General features: G+C 52.7%; 7 protein-coding genes across 7 annotated transcripts; 3 read left to right on the top strand and 4 right to left on the bottom strand.

Moving 5' to 3' along the window:
* Positions 1-247: 247 nt before the first annotated feature.
* SNOG_12800 (hypothetical protein) lies at positions 248-1,556 on the bottom strand (the record flags this gene model as incomplete). Its single annotated transcript, XM_001802966.1, has 4 exons — positions 248-691; positions 875-1,014; positions 1,112-1,196; positions 1,290-1,556. 4 exons carry the CDS (start codon positions 1,554-1,556, stop codon positions 248-250), a joined length of 936 nt encoding a protein of 311 aa, XP_001803018.1.
* A 354-nt stretch (positions 1,557-1,910) lies between these two features.
* Positions 1,911-2,891, bottom strand: SNOG_12799 (hypothetical protein; the record flags this gene model as incomplete). Its single annotated transcript, XM_001802965.1, has 1 exon — positions 1,911-2,891. One exon carries the CDS (start codon positions 2,889-2,891, stop codon positions 1,911-1,913), a length of 981 nt encoding a protein of 326 aa, XP_001803017.1.
* A 190-nt stretch (positions 2,892-3,081) lies between these two features.
* SNOG_12798 (hypothetical protein) lies at positions 3,082-5,806 on the bottom strand (the record flags this gene model as incomplete). The annotated part of the gene is made up of 5 exons (XM_001802964.1): positions 3,082-4,195; positions 4,300-4,400; positions 4,460-5,170; positions 5,469-5,683; positions 5,770-5,806. The coding sequence occupies 5 exons, from the start codon at positions 5,804-5,806 to the stop codon at positions 3,082-3,084; spliced, it is 2,178 nt and encodes a 725-aa protein (XP_001803016.1).
* Positions 5,807-6,764: 958 nt separating this feature from the next.
* Positions 6,765-7,552, bottom strand: SNOG_12797 (hypothetical protein; the record flags this gene model as incomplete). Its single annotated transcript, XM_001802963.1, has 2 exons — positions 6,765-6,782; positions 6,827-7,552. 2 exons carry the CDS (start codon positions 7,550-7,552, stop codon positions 6,765-6,767), a joined length of 744 nt encoding a protein of 247 aa, XP_001803015.1.
* A 385-nt stretch (positions 7,553-7,937) lies between these two features.
* SNOG_12796 (hypothetical protein) lies at positions 7,938-8,651 on the top strand (the record flags this gene model as incomplete). Its single annotated transcript, XM_001802962.1, has 2 exons — positions 7,938-8,098; positions 8,150-8,651. 2 exons carry the CDS (start codon positions 7,938-7,940, stop codon positions 8,649-8,651), a joined length of 663 nt encoding a protein of 220 aa, XP_001803014.1.
* An 876-nt stretch (positions 8,652-9,527) lies between these two features.
* SNOG_12795 (hypothetical protein) lies at positions 9,528-11,178 on the top strand (the record flags this gene model as incomplete). Its single annotated transcript, XM_001802961.1, has 2 exons — positions 9,528-10,290; positions 10,379-11,178. The coding sequence occupies 2 exons, from the start codon at positions 9,528-9,530 to the stop codon at positions 11,176-11,178; spliced, it is 1,563 nt and encodes a 520-aa protein (XP_001803013.1).
* A 1,135-nt stretch (positions 11,179-12,313) lies between these two features.
* SNOG_12794 (hypothetical protein) lies at positions 12,314-15,029 on the top strand (the record flags this gene model as incomplete). Its single annotated transcript, XM_001802960.1, has 5 exons — positions 12,314-12,383; positions 12,427-12,970; positions 12,996-13,488; positions 13,825-13,918; positions 14,050-15,029. 5 exons carry the CDS (start codon positions 12,314-12,316, stop codon positions 15,027-15,029), a joined length of 2,181 nt encoding a protein of 726 aa, XP_001803012.1.
* Between the last annotated feature and the right edge of the window lie 36 nt (positions 15,030-15,065).

Raw genomic sequence — 15,065 nt, 5'->3', positions numbered from 1 at the left:
CTCTGATAACACAATGGGCCTGTATACTCGAAAAGAAACCTTTTTGCCTCCGCTGTTTTCGTATGTGCAATCCCTTTGTCAGAAGCTTGGGGCCCCCACCCCTGCTGACTCTGAGGATGCGACATGCTGACCACATTTTACAAGCTTTTTTGTGATTGCTTTGTTGATTTTTGGAAAGAAAAAGTCGTGCCTGTCGCGGCGAAAGTGTGGTGAAAGCGTGAAGGCAAGTCGCAATGGTGAGGATGTCTCAGATCCCAGCATTGACTAGATAGTCCTTGTCGATTCGTAATAAGTACCCGAGCTGTTGATCATTCATCATGGTGATATGGAGGGATGTCGGCTCATCTGACTGATAGAGCCTCGCATCTAGAGTCGCATATTCGTCAATCGACCGAGCCGCACCAAGAAGCAGAGCATCGAAGTTATCTTGTCTAGCTGGACGCTGATTGCCGAGCTGTTCGATGGATGTACCTTGCTGCATTGCCATTTCAATAAAAGCCATGGCGAATGCAATCCAGTGTTTGCTCTTCTTGGAATTGACCACGCCAGGAGGTCTTCGGAATTCGACGCTTCCATGGCCTGTGTCCTTGGCTGGCAAGAAGTTCCAAGCACGGCACTTATCCGGACACATATAGTTGACCAGTGTGTCACGATCGGCATTGTTGATGACATGCAGCGCCCTACGTAAGCCCTATGATGAGTTTGCATCGGCTAAACGGCGATGGCATGGTACTCCGGACCCAACGTTACTCTTGCAAAAGACCTGTGCTTGATCTTGGCGTGAAGCAGGCAGGCAGCGAGCAGTGTTCGTTTCCTAAACGACGACTGCTTTGACAAGGCGACGCAGTTGGCTCAGGGTTTATTTCTCGGCGACCGGTGACCCGTGGAGATGGAAGCCACAGGAGGCATCGCGACGAAAAGTGAAGTGGCTTTGCATAACAGACCAGAACTTGTCGACGGTGGAACGCCATTTTTCATTTGCAATAATGATCGGGGAAATGACTTCGACAGGGTCTGGATAGTGAGCGTCAGCATAAATTCACTTAGTCTTAAGATGCAAGGTATGTCATCGCATTCAAGGGAGAGGTGAGAGCTTGGAGATCCAACTTACAAAATCCATCCAGGATATGCTTCTTGGACACCCAACCGTCCAGAGTGGCATTCCAATGCGAATAGTCCCGTTTGTCATCGGAATTCTGATCATAAACGTCGCATAGCAGTCCTGAGTTTAAAAGGAGATTGGAGATAGCTTTCAGGACAGCCAGATTGAAGTTGCGTTGCTCACGTACACTGGCGTCAGATTCAGGGAGAGTGAGGTCGGAATCTAGCTCAGCAATAGCCTTGGGTCGGAGTATGAATTCAAACTCGACGCCAAACTTGAATGGCCGATGAGTTATGCTTGCAGACTCCGAAGAACTGACAGTGGTGGGGAAGGAGGAGGAGGACGACGACGAAGTGGTGGAAAGGGGGTTTGCGAGCGCGGGGGGCGCACTTGTCGTTGATGGAGGAAGCACAGGGCGCGTAAATGTTGAAGGAGATCTGCGTGTTGAAGACATTGTGATGAGAGTGGTGGAAATCTGATGTGGTTGTGTTCTGAAAGCGCTGTGTTTGGAATGAAGAATAGATTCCGGAACAAGAAGGTTGCCTTGTTTACCTCGTATCCATGGGGATGTCAAGCTAACAAGTACTTTCCTAGTTCCATAAAAATCTAGCAATGGCTATCAACTTTGTTGAAGCAGCAATCTCGCACCTTCCTGATAAGAATTCTGGCCTATAACAAAAGTCAGATCAATTTGGTTACAGAACGAGAGTCAAAACGATTGTAAAGATCATACTGGCATTCCTATAGCTAGTGATCCTGTGTGCTTGAACATACTGCAACTAGGCACATATGTGTGGGTCCTACAACCTCAGTCCAGCTCGGTTTCATCGCCTGCGAAACGGAACGTGCAGCCTTGAACACGCTTAGTGCCTGAGCCCCCGGTCACTTCGATAGCTACCCTCACTATTTCGTATTTAGCTGTCTCGTACATGCGCAAGGCGTCTTCTTGTTCTTGGAAAGAGACTTTGTAGGCCCATCCATCCACATGCGAACCAGGATTGTCAACCAAAGCCTTATACATCCCTCCCCAGGTCTGGAGCTTTCCTCCCTGTATATAGGCCGGGAGCAGTGCTGGTACGTCCCCAGGCGCTAAAGAGAACAAGTTGGCCAGGAACGAAGAATTTGCTAGCGTACCGTAGAAGAAGTACCAAACCGGATACTGGCTCTGCTTAGGGTAGTGCACGAAGGAAACAGCGCTTGTAGTCCGGTGTTGGGGTAGAGTCGTGTCCAGACCAAGAGTTGGACATGCGGAGAAGGGCGATAAAGCCTTGCCTGCTTTGTTTATAGGAGCAAATACAGGGGCAATGGCAGGATAGTTCTTCTCAAGCCAGCGCTTGATGTTGGGAACATCAAATCCGCTGATTTGGCAGAATTGTGCGACGCCATTATCGCTTTCGCCTTGGATAATTCTTGGTTGTGAGGGGAGGATAGCAGCAGATGCGAGTATTGCCGGAGTAAGTGGCTCGTCCATCTTCAAAAGGTAGTCCATATTGCATTGTGTTCGGATTGATCTTTGATCCGGCCTTTTGTTGTTTGTGCTTGACCGAATGAGACTGCTTATCTCAGAGGATAGTGCCATTGCGTATTTCGTGCCTCCATATAAGGTGGTGTCACCATCGAGCTCATAGAATGCGCTCATGGCCTCTTTATCCAGGTCGTCGAAATAGTCCATGCGTATGCTTTGGTCCGGATGCGAAAATGTAGATACGCAGAAAGAGAAAATTCGGCGTAGAACGAGATATTTATAGGTTGTTAGGGTCACATAAATAATGGCACCAGTAACGAACATGGTGCGAGTACCATGGTAGAGTTGGTACCTAGCGTCTTGTGACTACGCCGATGGATCGCGTAGCCTCTCGCGTATTGTAGACTCTTGTGCAACCATGGGCGCGACAACGTACTTTTCCAGTGGTAACAAGTGGAGGAAAGCTTTCAGTGCGAGTCTTATTAGATGCCCGTGAGACAGCTGCCTCACCTGTCTACTGATGTGATTCGATGCGTGTGAAATGATCTGGTACAGGCGGAAAATCTGCGATCAAGCCATCGTGGTCAATATAGTTCTCCTGCTGGAGAAAGCACGTAGCACACAGACGGTCATTGACAGCATATTTTCCCATCCAGGCTCTTCCTTGCGCACGGTAAAGAAGGGTCGCTATATTGAAGAAAGTGATCGACGGATTTACGCTCGCCAGGAAGGACTCATCAAAGGCGTATGGTGCTGCATCGTAGAATGAGTCTTCGTTGTCCGAATCTTCTGCATCGTCACTACCGATATACTTCCGATCATAGTAATCTCGAAGTACAGCATGAGTTGACGAGGAGGTGTGTTCAGAGGCCTCCTGACAGATGCAGTCCATTGCGTGTTGTGTCCGCACGCATTCGGAAACGGCAATCCAGTGGGGTGCGACAAGACCTTCTGGAAAAGCTCTGTAGTCACTACAACATCGAATACATGCAGAGTCCTCGGGACTTTCCGTGATCTTTCTCGTGTCCGTGTGGGTATGCGACATCGCGTCGAGGAAATGCTGTCGGTTCCAGCCAAGTTGCTGCAAACACTTCTCGAATTCCATGTCCATCGATCTTTCCAACGTCTCTACGCAATCCAGCACTGCATAGCACCAAGCTGAATAGATGCTTGGGAGAGCTTGCATGTACTGCTTGTGCGTCATATAATCATGGGCCCAATCGAAGCCTCGTATCCGAAGAAAAGACCCTGCAGTCAAGGCCATTGGTAGCAAGACTTGCCCGCTGACTTTCAGCGCCAGTAGTGAGCTAATCGAATTGAAATGCTGCTGATTGAGTGCGTTATGGTCGGAATCCGAGAGATCCAGGATTCGCTGCAGAATGCGACTGTGTTGTGCATGGCAGATCACACTTCTTACAGCATGCTGCAGACCAATCCATGCAATGCGGGGTGTAAGGTCGACATACTGTTCGTTAGCAGTTGCGCCCAAGAGCCATGTGACACTGTTTTGTGAGATTGGAACCCTCTCCCGAGCAAAGGTTCTCTTCAACCATTCGTGAACTGTCCACCCATCACTAGTAGAGTCTGATATGTCGATACAGTCGGAGAAGAGCCGCAGCATGGAGATTCTAGCTTCGGTGTGTATGTCCTTGGCACACGCAACAAAAATGGAAATGGGAGATCTGAGCGAGTTAGGGTTCAAATCGTTTTGTGTCAGGGGATGTCAACTCACCGTATGGACGAGGAAGGTCCTTCGTACACGAGCGCTGTCTTGTCTGCGCCAGCTTTGATCAGCAAGGCACACAAATCTACATGGCCACTGGCTGCAGCGAACTACAGGCCAAATTAGCGCTGTGTATTGAATGTTTTACATAGGATGTGCTACGACTTACATGCAAAGGCTTCCATCCCTTTGGACTCGTATCCATCACACTCGCCAAGCCTTTACTGAAGAGTATCTCTACAGCCCGCGTCTGACCACTTCGACAAAGGTCGAAGATCAGAGAGTCTTCAGGCACAGCGTGAGTTATCGTCAATTTGCAGTTGAACACCCAGCTCCTCGCCGTAGAAGCCATGATGACTTCCAGGCCCTTCGCTATACCTATCAGCTGTAACCATCTCGATGGATAGAAGCTAAATGAAGTGATACATTGCAATCTTTGCTGCGCATCGCCGGAGCCATCTGGGACACTTATGATAGTCGTACGTATCCACACGCACCCGAGTATGGTACTGAATTTCAGCGCACGATGACGAACGCGGAAGCGCAGGCTCTCAGAATACACATATGTCCTAGATCGTATTGCTCCACTGTCGTCGACCATGTACGTGTCTTGTGCAAATATTTCCAGGGAGTCTGACTCAAAGGTGGCAATTGTAGTTTGTCCGATCGCATGGAGGAAGAGCTCCTTCATCTGCTGGGTAGCCAGCGTCTTTGGGGGAAAGCATCGCTCGAAACTGGTGAGCGCGTCATCGGTAGCTTTGTGCGCGGTCTCTGGCAGGTACCTGAGGTAATGCTGTTCTGAGTTCGGCACGCGGGCTTGATCCTGCGGAAGTCCGAGTAGGTGCTTGCCTGTCGAGAACGTGTTCTTCTGCGTTTGAGACTGTACAAAACTAGGGTTCGCCGATCAGCATAAAAGTAGACCCCGAAAGCAAATATGAAAGGGATTTTGACGAACCACTGATGTAATAATGCAAGCGTCAACGTTGATTTCGTCTCCGTAAGTGATTCCCGAAAACGTTGTATGTGCCCGCTACGAATAGCAGCTTTGAAAGCTGTCCATTTGCGTTGCTTCCAGGAGTTTGATTTGAAGCCTGCTTCACATTTTCCAACGATTGCTATCAATTCCTGGTTTATAAGAATTTGTTTATTCGGCATTCAACGATAAGACAGTAACTCACCACGATTCTGATGCGACAATACTGGATCCCTTCTAGTATACAGTCGCCCACATGGCCGTTGTTGGATTCGATTTCCCTGAAGATCGATATCAGGTACTGTAAATCTTCTCTGATAGCTGCTATCTCTTGTGGACCATCTTCGATAGACTCCCAGAACTTGTAAAGCTTGATACAAGACTCGGTGAGTTGAAGAGCGATAGAAACAACCGCTATGCCTGAGCTTGTTAGTATTTTTTGTAGTAGCTTTAGATAGGTAATACCGTTTGCTGCAATTGACAGTCCTTCCATGAGATTGCTTGACTTTGTTTGAACAATGTGCCAGTCAGGAACGCAGCCATGTCCCTGATTTATGACTGCAGAAGTCAATGAAACATGGGGAAATGGTAAATTGCGCCAAACAGTGCATCGGAACCGGGAGCAGGTCCTGATTTGGCATCCTTGCCCATGAGGCTTGCCAAGTTCTCAAACAGCCTCGAAAGCAGTCAGCAGTCAGCAGCATCCTGTGAAATCCTGACTCGCTTTGTAGCCTTGTAGCCACAAGCTTATTCGGCCCCCATCCTTCGGGATGTGGGTGGTCCAGATATCGTCTAGGAGGACTCAGCCCGGGTGCCAGGTTTCGGAGCAAGCTTCTTCGGCTCGATTGGGGGCCAAAGCCAATCGCCCTGCAGGCCAAGACCAGGAGGATGCTCTAGCGCGGGAGATTCGACAGGGTTCAGCATCATCTAACTACTACTATGCATACGTCCGTTCCTCACTGTGGTTGTTGTGAAGATTCGCGACATGCGAGTCGTCTTGGCCTGGTATAGGGGTTCAGGCATCCATGGTTCTTCCGACAAGGTTGTATTTGGCCCTTGTTTGGCATCAGACTTCAAGGAATCCTGCAAATTACGATGCTTTTTGGAGAACTCAAGTCGTTCATCGACCGCACATGGCGAAGCAGCTGCCAGTAACGGCGGACCGCCATGCGGCACGGCAAATGAGCACAAGATACGGAAAAGATTGCATTCCATAGGCTACGAGCTAGCATTGGGTTAAGGGCATCTGACTGGATCTGGAAGGGACAGAGCGTAGTAGTGGAAGAGCAGGTGTTTCTGGTGATCATGAACTTGCAATCTCCACTACAAGTAGACCATGCCTGTGCGCTCAACAGCATGTCTATATAAACGGTATCCATACACGGGTGCGCGCTCTATACGCCTTGTAATCGTTTCCGAAGAAGTCAATTAAGTGCTTCTCCTCGTCTGTCATCATTTTTCAGTAGTTGCGCACGTGTGGTTGGGGTTTGTTGGCTGCGACTTACGTGAGATCCTTCGACTAAAGAAGTACCATAGAACAGCCGCATAGCCTAGGAAACACACAGTATTACCGAGCATGACTTGTGTTCCGACGCCCCACCAGAAGAATCCAAAGTATGATGGGTGCCGAAAGTAAGTGTATAGACCTGTCGTCACCAGCTCATGGTCGTCATTCTTCTTGGATTGCACGGTGTGGTTGAAGTTAGTACCTGCTTGCACCATGGCAAGGCTTCGAACCGTCTGGCCGACTACAACCAATACAATACCAAATGCAAAGACTACCGGCGTGTGCATCTTTGCCTGCCAGCTTGGGAAAAAGTAGCTGGTCACGCATGTTTCGATGAAGGCCATGGTATGCGCCTGTCGATATTGATCGCCATTCGTCAAGAGGAACGATGCGACCCAGGCCTTGGGCGTGTTGTACGCAGCTGTGGTGTAGAATTCGAGGAAATGGAATATTGAGAGTGTGGAGAGGAAAAGCCACGGGCGCCAGAGGCGGCTCTCGTAGTATGCGAGGAAGGCAGCCATGACAAGACCAAGCACGAGCGCCATGCCCAGACAGAAGGCACGCACAGCGATGCCTGACAGAGAGCGCTTGCCATGTGGGAAGAAGTCGGTGGACAGGACATTGGGAGCTGGCGGCTGAGAGCCTCTGAGCTGGATCTTCGGGGATTCGCGTGCGCGGATCTCGGCGTCGAGTTCGGGAGTCCATTTCCCCGGCTCTGTGGGACGAATGGTGGGGAAGGAAATGTCCATTTCCGACGAAGCAGAACCGTTTGAAAAGGTCATGGTAGGGAGTCGGGAATGTAGAGGTTGCTAAATGCTCTAAAGATGTCAGGAAGAGGCGCTCAAGACATGTTAGAAACAATGGTGTAGGAAGATGCAAGTCGGCTACACGCTGGTCCAGCTCTTTCTTTGCGAGAACAAGCAACAATACTAAGTCGTGGGCCGAAGAAAGTCATCCCTTTAGCGTTGTTTGAGACGCGTTGGGAATCGCGATGTGTCCGGGCGGTGGAATGATCCGCCGCCGTCTTCCTCTGGCTTAGTCTCTGATGAGTCATCACATCTGAACTGCGGCCCGTGCCTAAGGCGCGAACACATGGCGCGATCGCGGGACTTGGGGATCATCAACAAGCAACCCATTCCAGTGAGACAGACGCAGCCTTGTGTCACCATGGCATTTTCAGAGAACAAGCAGCGCATGCTTCGCGGTGAGCTCTATCACGCATTCACTCCCGAGCTGAGTGGCCAGCGGAGACGCTGTGGTGTTGCCTGCGCGCAGTACAACAATGCCGGCAACGTGCCCCGTCGGAGGCTCATTGAGTTATTGCGGGAGTATGTATACTTTATTTGAGCTTGCTTCATTGTCTTACGGACCGCGCCTAGCGTTATGGACGACGATACGCCTCTGCCGCCTCCTGCAGCAACGCCCGAAGAGGACGACGAGCTCTTCAAAGACGACCCCTGGATTGGGCCGCCAATTGCCATGGACTATGGCTATAACGTAAAGATTGGCAAGGGTGTCTTTGTCAACTTCAATTCCGTGTTTCTGGATACTTGTCTGATTGCCATCGGCGACCGCACCATGGTCGGCCCAAATGTGAGCTTCTACTCAGCGATGCATCCTCTCGATCCTGCAATACGTGACGGGCTTCGTGGGCCTGAACTTGGCAAAGAGATTCACGTCCAAGAAGACTGCTGGATAGGTGGCAACGTTGTCATCTTGCCCGGAGTCACCATCGGAAGAGGGAGCACTGTTGGAGCTGGTAGCGTGGTGACCAAGGACGTCACCGAGTTCACGGTTGTGGCAGGCAACCCAGCAAAGATCATAAGGAAGATTGAAACGCAAATGGACCCTGCGCAGCGCAATGCTGGAGCAAGCGCATGAGCCCAAGTGCAGGGACACGGCACTGCTAAATCATCTCAGACGTCTCCCAAGAGCAGGTACAGCAGTCGGAGCCAATAGTAGCATCCGAATGTTGCGATTATGTTTTTAATCTTTGTGCTTGAGCTCGAGCACTCTGACATTGCCGAACCACCGAGAGCGCACGGCTATCACCACGACGACAATACGGTGTTCTGAGTGGATCAATTCGGCTGTCCATACCATGCACTCGAAGGTAACATGTCCACAGGTGGTGGACAGTGAAAAGCTAGTCGCTATATGACACGCTTGTTCCGCTTGGTCCAGGCGGCTCGTGATTCTTACAAGAACTAACGATCTCCGGTAAGCTTTACTGCCAAGCACAGACGAAACCACTTCCCAGACATGACCCAAAACATTGACATCGGGTTCCCAAACAATGTTGCCAAATACCGAACACAAATTTCCATGGAGGACCTTACAAGAAACGCCTAGTCTGATTGGCAATCGCGTCTTAGCTCCAATGCATGTCATGTTTCCACCAAAAATGATTCTTGTATCACGGCCTAAAGCGCTTCGAGACTGCACGATGAAGCGGCTTTACTACCTCAGGAAAGACACCATGGTGTCGCACCTCTCCGTTACAAACCTTAGCCCCGCATTCTTGTGATGCTGGGCTCATGTGCACCGTGCATGCGATGGTAGACTCACTTCATCCCCACATGCAGAGGCGTACATATAGCCAGGTCTCCACCACCGTTTACAAGATCATCGGACAGGTTCCTCATTCCTTGACAGACTAGCAAATTCCCAGCGTCCTCACTTTCCTTCACCTCTTTCTTTTACCAAACTTTAATACTACACTATCTCGGTTGATCCGGTCTTTCACTTCGCTTCATCATGAAGTACATTTTCATCGCCTCTCTGCTCTCTTGCGCAGTTCATGCTGCCCCCTTCGCTCAGCAGGGACAGCAGACTCAGCCTCAGCAAGCTCAGCAGGTTGGTCAACAGCAAGGGCAGCAACAGCAAGGAGCCACGCAGCAGCAGGGCACCCAAAATGCTCAGGGCGGTCAAAACGGTCAAAACGGTCAAAACGGCCGCCAGAACGGCCAGAACGGTCAAGCGAATGCGCCAGCCAACGGCCCTCAGACTGGAACTGGCGCCGGCGTCGCCAACGGACAGACCCCCACCGCTGCTGATCTGGCCACGGCCGTCGCGAACTGGATGGCAGATACCTCCATGGTCTCGAACTTCTTGAACACGGGTAAAAGCATCCAGAACAACGTTGCATTCAAGCAAGCTGCCACAGTGGCTTTCAACGCCGAGGTGGATGAGCTGAACCACAAGGCCATCATCGATGCCGCCAATGGCAACCAGCCCAACGTCATTGGTGCCAACAGCACCCTTGCTACTGGTGGTTCATTCCAGGATGTCGTGAACAAGCTCCAGATCATGTCCCAGCAGGGAATGGCCGCTGTTGCTAACATTGATCTGATCAACCAGAACCGCTGCGTCAATGGTACGTTCCCTTTAATTGCAAAACTTGTACAGAAAACTAACAAGGTGCCAGTTCTTCCCAACATTGATGCTTACATGGCTTCCACGGGGTCGTCTTCTCGGGCTGTTCGCCCGAACGTCTGTGACCAGACTGGTGTGGCAGGAGGTGTGCAAGGTATATTTGATTCATTCTATACCATTACAAAGATCCTCGCTGACCATGTCATCATAAGGTACTGGGCTCAACTCAGCAGGGTGCGCCCGCGGGCAGCCCAGCGGCTGCGTTCGCTGCCGCCCAGGCTCTTGCTTCTGGATCTGGGCAACGGAACTCGTACAGAATGGTGCTACTGGCAACGGTCAACAGGCCACACCTCAGCAGGGTCAACAACAGGGTCAACAACAGGGCGGCCAGGCTCAGCAGCAGACCACTCCCCAGACTCAAACCCCCGCTCAAGGACAGCAGGGCCAGCAACAGCAAGGACAGCAGCAGCAGGGACAGCAACAGACGGGCCAGACTCAGCAGCAGACTCCTCCCGCCCAGGCTCAGACTCCCACCCAGGGACAGCAACAGCAAGGACAACAGCAGCAGGGACAGCAACAGACGGGCCAGACTCAGCAGCAGACTCCTCCCGCCCAGGCTCAGACTCCCACCCAGGGACAGCAACAGCAAGGACAACAGCAGCAGGGACAGCAACAGACGGGCCAGACTCAGCAGCAGACTCCTCCCGCCCAGGCTCAGACTCCTACCCAGGGACAGCAAGGCCAGGCACAGACTCCTAGCCAAGGACAAGCCGCTCAGGGACAGACTTCTACTACTCAGCAACAAGGCCAACAGGGACAAGCTGGTTCTGCCACCCAGGGACAGGGGCAGGGCCAGGCTGCTCAGGGTCAGGCTGCTCAGGGTCAGACTTCTCAGGGTCAGACTTCTCAGACCAAGGGACAGGGTCAGACTTCTCAGACCAAGGGACAGGGCCAGACTTCTCAGACCAAGGGACAGGGCCAGACTGTGCCAGGGTCAGAAGGCTGGAGGTGCTGCGAACCAGTAAGCCTCTGAGTGCGGCATTTTGTGCTGGCCTACAAAGGATCGATGTTGTAAATATCATATCCCTACCTTTCGCTTTTGTAAATCTAATGAGTAAGTAAATATAAAATCAGGAGGGAGGGAGGGAAAGCTGGGGGCGCTCGCTGTAGTCAGGAATTGAATACTAGTCTGTCACTACTGATTCAGATCCTTAATCAAGATTGACATGAGGTGGATAGGTTTAGGTAGCGTGCATAGATGCGCTCCAGGGATTCGCGGCTAAGATTTGAGGTTTCGAAACCTCAAGGCAATCGTGTTTGCAAACTCAGGCATCGTGTTTCCGTTCGTCTCGGAGCTGCATGTTGCCGGCATTGTGCAACGTTTCGCGTGCGGCGCCGAGACTGAGCTTCGTTGAGGCTTGAAACGACACACAAGACACGATTTGGAACTTTGGCGTGGTGATGTTACGGCGGACTTGAGCAAGGCATTATCGACTAAGACTGGCCGTGTGCATGTACTAGACCGCGGAAGTGGCTGGCATGCATCTCACCTCAGCGCGTCGCGAAGTCGCGTGACACTCGGCAATTGACGTCGTCCTGCATGCAACTACAGTCACGGGTATGCGCAGAGTCAGTACTTCGGCGGCGTCGGCGGGATGCGTTGGCAGAGCGGTGACAGGCTCCTCCACAAGCTCAAGGATGCCAAGTTGCACGGTGCGTCGAGTCGCTGACGGCATTCGATTCAGCTAGGCAGACCCAAAACACCTTCTCAACACTAGCACTCTGGACTGGTTACAATGGCCGAGGCCGAGCGCGCTGGTGGAGGGCAGAGTGATATGGAGAAGGAATTGACCTGCTCGGTAAGTTGGAAGTCTTGTTGGTGTTGGATTTGGAGTTGGCGTGGTCCGAGTGGGGGCGGTCGGGGAGAGAGCCGCGGTCGCATCCCACTCTGCGGCCGGAGAATGCATGCCACGAGGTTGTAGATGGTGTTCTTTTCATGTTGACATCGTCTTTGTATGACGGCGCCTTTCACACGTCTGTGCGGCCCGAATGAGGATGCTGGGATGCGCCTGCTAATCGACACGACTGCAGATCTGCACCGACTTGCTCTACCAGCCGCTCACGCTTCTCGACTGCCTCCACACCTTCTGCGGCGCATGCCTGAAGGAATGGTTCGCCTTCCAGGCGTCTACTGCTACATCGATACACCCGTATACCTGCCCTTCGTGTCGCGCCTCGGTACGAACGACGCAACCAAACGCCTTTGTCACCACCCTGCTAGACAATTACGTGAGGTTGAATCCTGAGAGAGGGAAGAGTGACGAAGAGAAGGCAGCAGATAGAATCAAGTACAAGCCCGGAGAGAATGTTTTACCGAAGCTGCGACGCCGGGAGGAGCGCAGTGAGGACGACGAGCGCATGCTTGCTGAGGTGCAGGCCTTGAGTCTGCGAGAGGTGGGCATACCGAGTGGAAGTGGAAGCAGCAACAACGCTTTAGGCCCGCCACGTGATCGGCGAAGGCGTGAGAGAAGTCGCGACCAGAGCAGAGACTCCCGAAGAAGCCGCGACGGCAGACGCTCGCGGAGCCGCCAGTCGCCAGGAACATCTCCCACCCGCGTGATTCTGCCGCCACGAGCCATAGAACACCAGTCGAGCTTGCGCTCCTTGCTCAGCTCGTCCGAGATTGATTCGGAAGAGGTCGACGAAGACCTGGTACGCCAAGTGCTGGAGGAACTCGTCTCCGAGGGCGTCGACTTGAGCCAGATTGGGCCGTCGCAAGAGGAGGAAATCACAGAGCGCATCGCTGAAGCTGTGCGTCGGCGTCAGTCAGAGAGACATGCCGAGAGACAGCGCGAGCGGAGAGCGCGGAGAGAGCGCCTGGCGCGAGAAGGCTTGGCCAGCTCATCCGCAACCTCTTTGCCTCCACCGATGCGAAGTCCGCTGGCAAGGGAAGAGGATGCTGCACGTCGGAGACCGCATGGCCGATCAGAAAGTGGCACCTCAACCCCACAAGCCACTATTGGTCCGCCGATATCACGACCAGGACTCATTGATGCTGCTAATCGCTACCGCGACAGTTCTTCACGACAACCACGCTCTTCCAGTCAAGGGAGCTCTCGCTCGGCGAGGAGATTGGAACGACCGGCTGCCCTTTCTGTTTCAGCTAGACCGAGCTACAATGACGCTGAGCGACCTGCGACTTCAGACCCATCAACAGCGTCTAGCGGCCCTGCACCACGTCGTCGGCAGTCTGACCAAGGCCAGCGATCTGGAGTGGAAGCCAGACAGCAATTCCGTAACAGCCTTCAGACCTCCACATCGCCAGGCGCCAGTTCGCCTCGAGGTCTGGGTCTCAACATGCCTTCAAGTGACAGCCCAACGAGCTCTTTGGCAATAGTTGGCTCACCAGCGCACTCTCCACCAAGCTCAACTCCCGCCATCACCCCATTCCAGCCGCCCGGTCCACGTCGTACCACTGACCCGGCAGGTGGTCGGCAACGTCCGTCTTCAAATCACGGCACTCCGCCTTCGATCTCTGCTCCAGCCTTCCCGCGGTCTACCACTGACCCTGTGGCCAACGAGCCGCACTCGCGTCACACCTCACTAGTTGCAAGTGTGACTCCTGTGCTATACACTGAACCACAAATCTCCTGCAAGCATTGCGGCAAAGAACACATAGAACACGAGCTGCACCATCACTGCTCACATTGCGATGATGGGTCCTTTGATCTGTGTCATCGTTGCTATCGAGCTGGCAAAGGATGCAAACACTGGTTTGGCTTCGGCTGGGCCGCCTGGACACGATACGACCGCGATCGTCCCCAGAGCGGTTATCCTCCAGGCTACGAACAGCCTCATGTATTGACCGGACATCGGTACCGGACCCCCCTGACCCCGCTGACAGAGTCTTTGACACCGCCGCATGTGCTCATGAGCGAAGATGATCCCAAGGACCGGCTGGAAGACGGCGTGTTTTGCGATTCTTGCAAGTCATTTGCCATCGCTTGTTACTGGAAGTGCGACTACTGCAACGAAGGTGACTGGGGCTTTTGCAATGAATGCGTAAATCAGGGAAAGCATTGCACGCACCCTCTTCTCCCTCTCGCCCACCAACCTCGAAGCACCAACAACATGTCAACACCGTCGACCCCACGCTTGGAATCAGGTCTCTTCCCACCCGAAATCGAAGTGACCGCAAACACACCTCCCCGCACCCCAAAAGCTGCATCCTTTATCCGCGGCCCCGACTACGCTACCATAGCTAATCTCGTCTTCCGGCCCCTCAACTTCACCACTCTCTGCAACATCTGCAGATACTCCATCCCACCCTCAAACACGCGCTATCACTGTCTCAAATGTAACGCCGGCGACTACGACATCTGCATGGCATGCTACCACAAACTTAACGTCTCAGGCCGCATCGCCAAAGAAGACGGGATCAACGGCTGGCGCAAGTGTCTCCGTGGCCATAGGATGGTCGTCATCGGCTTCGAAGACCGCGATGGCGGCCAGCAGAGGATGGTCGTGCGCGACCTCGTCGGCGGGTACACGCTCAAAGAAGATGCTGATGACACAGCACGATCGCCGACATCAGGTAAACCCATGCGCGAGTGGAAGTGGCGCGATTACGAAGGTAACGTACACAATTACCGTGCGCCGCTTAATGCTGCGGTCCCTGCGCAGAAGTTCCCACCTGATGGAGGCGTTGGACTGAGGCTGAAGGCTAAGTGGAGTTATTGGCCGGATGAGGGCGTCAAGGATGAGTTGGCGTTCCCGAGGCATGCGGAGATTAGGGAAGCGGTGGCAATTAATAAAGACTGGTACTGGGGGGTGTATTGTGGGGGAACGGGTTTGTTACCGGCGAGCTTTGTTGCTGGGGTTTAAGGGAATGGGATAGATAGAACGGAGATAGATGAGGAA

The sequence above is a fragment of the Parastagonospora nodorum genome (assembly GCF_000146915.1).
Source record: "Parastagonospora nodorum SN15 chromosome Unknown scaffold_24, whole genome shotgun sequence".
In the NCBI taxonomy this organism is placed as follows: Eukaryota; Fungi; Ascomycota; class Dothideomycetes; order Pleosporales; family Phaeosphaeriaceae; genus Parastagonospora; species Parastagonospora nodorum.
The sequence above is the reverse complement of the archived record's forward strand: the minus strand, read 5'-3'. Positions and strand labels throughout refer to the sequence as shown.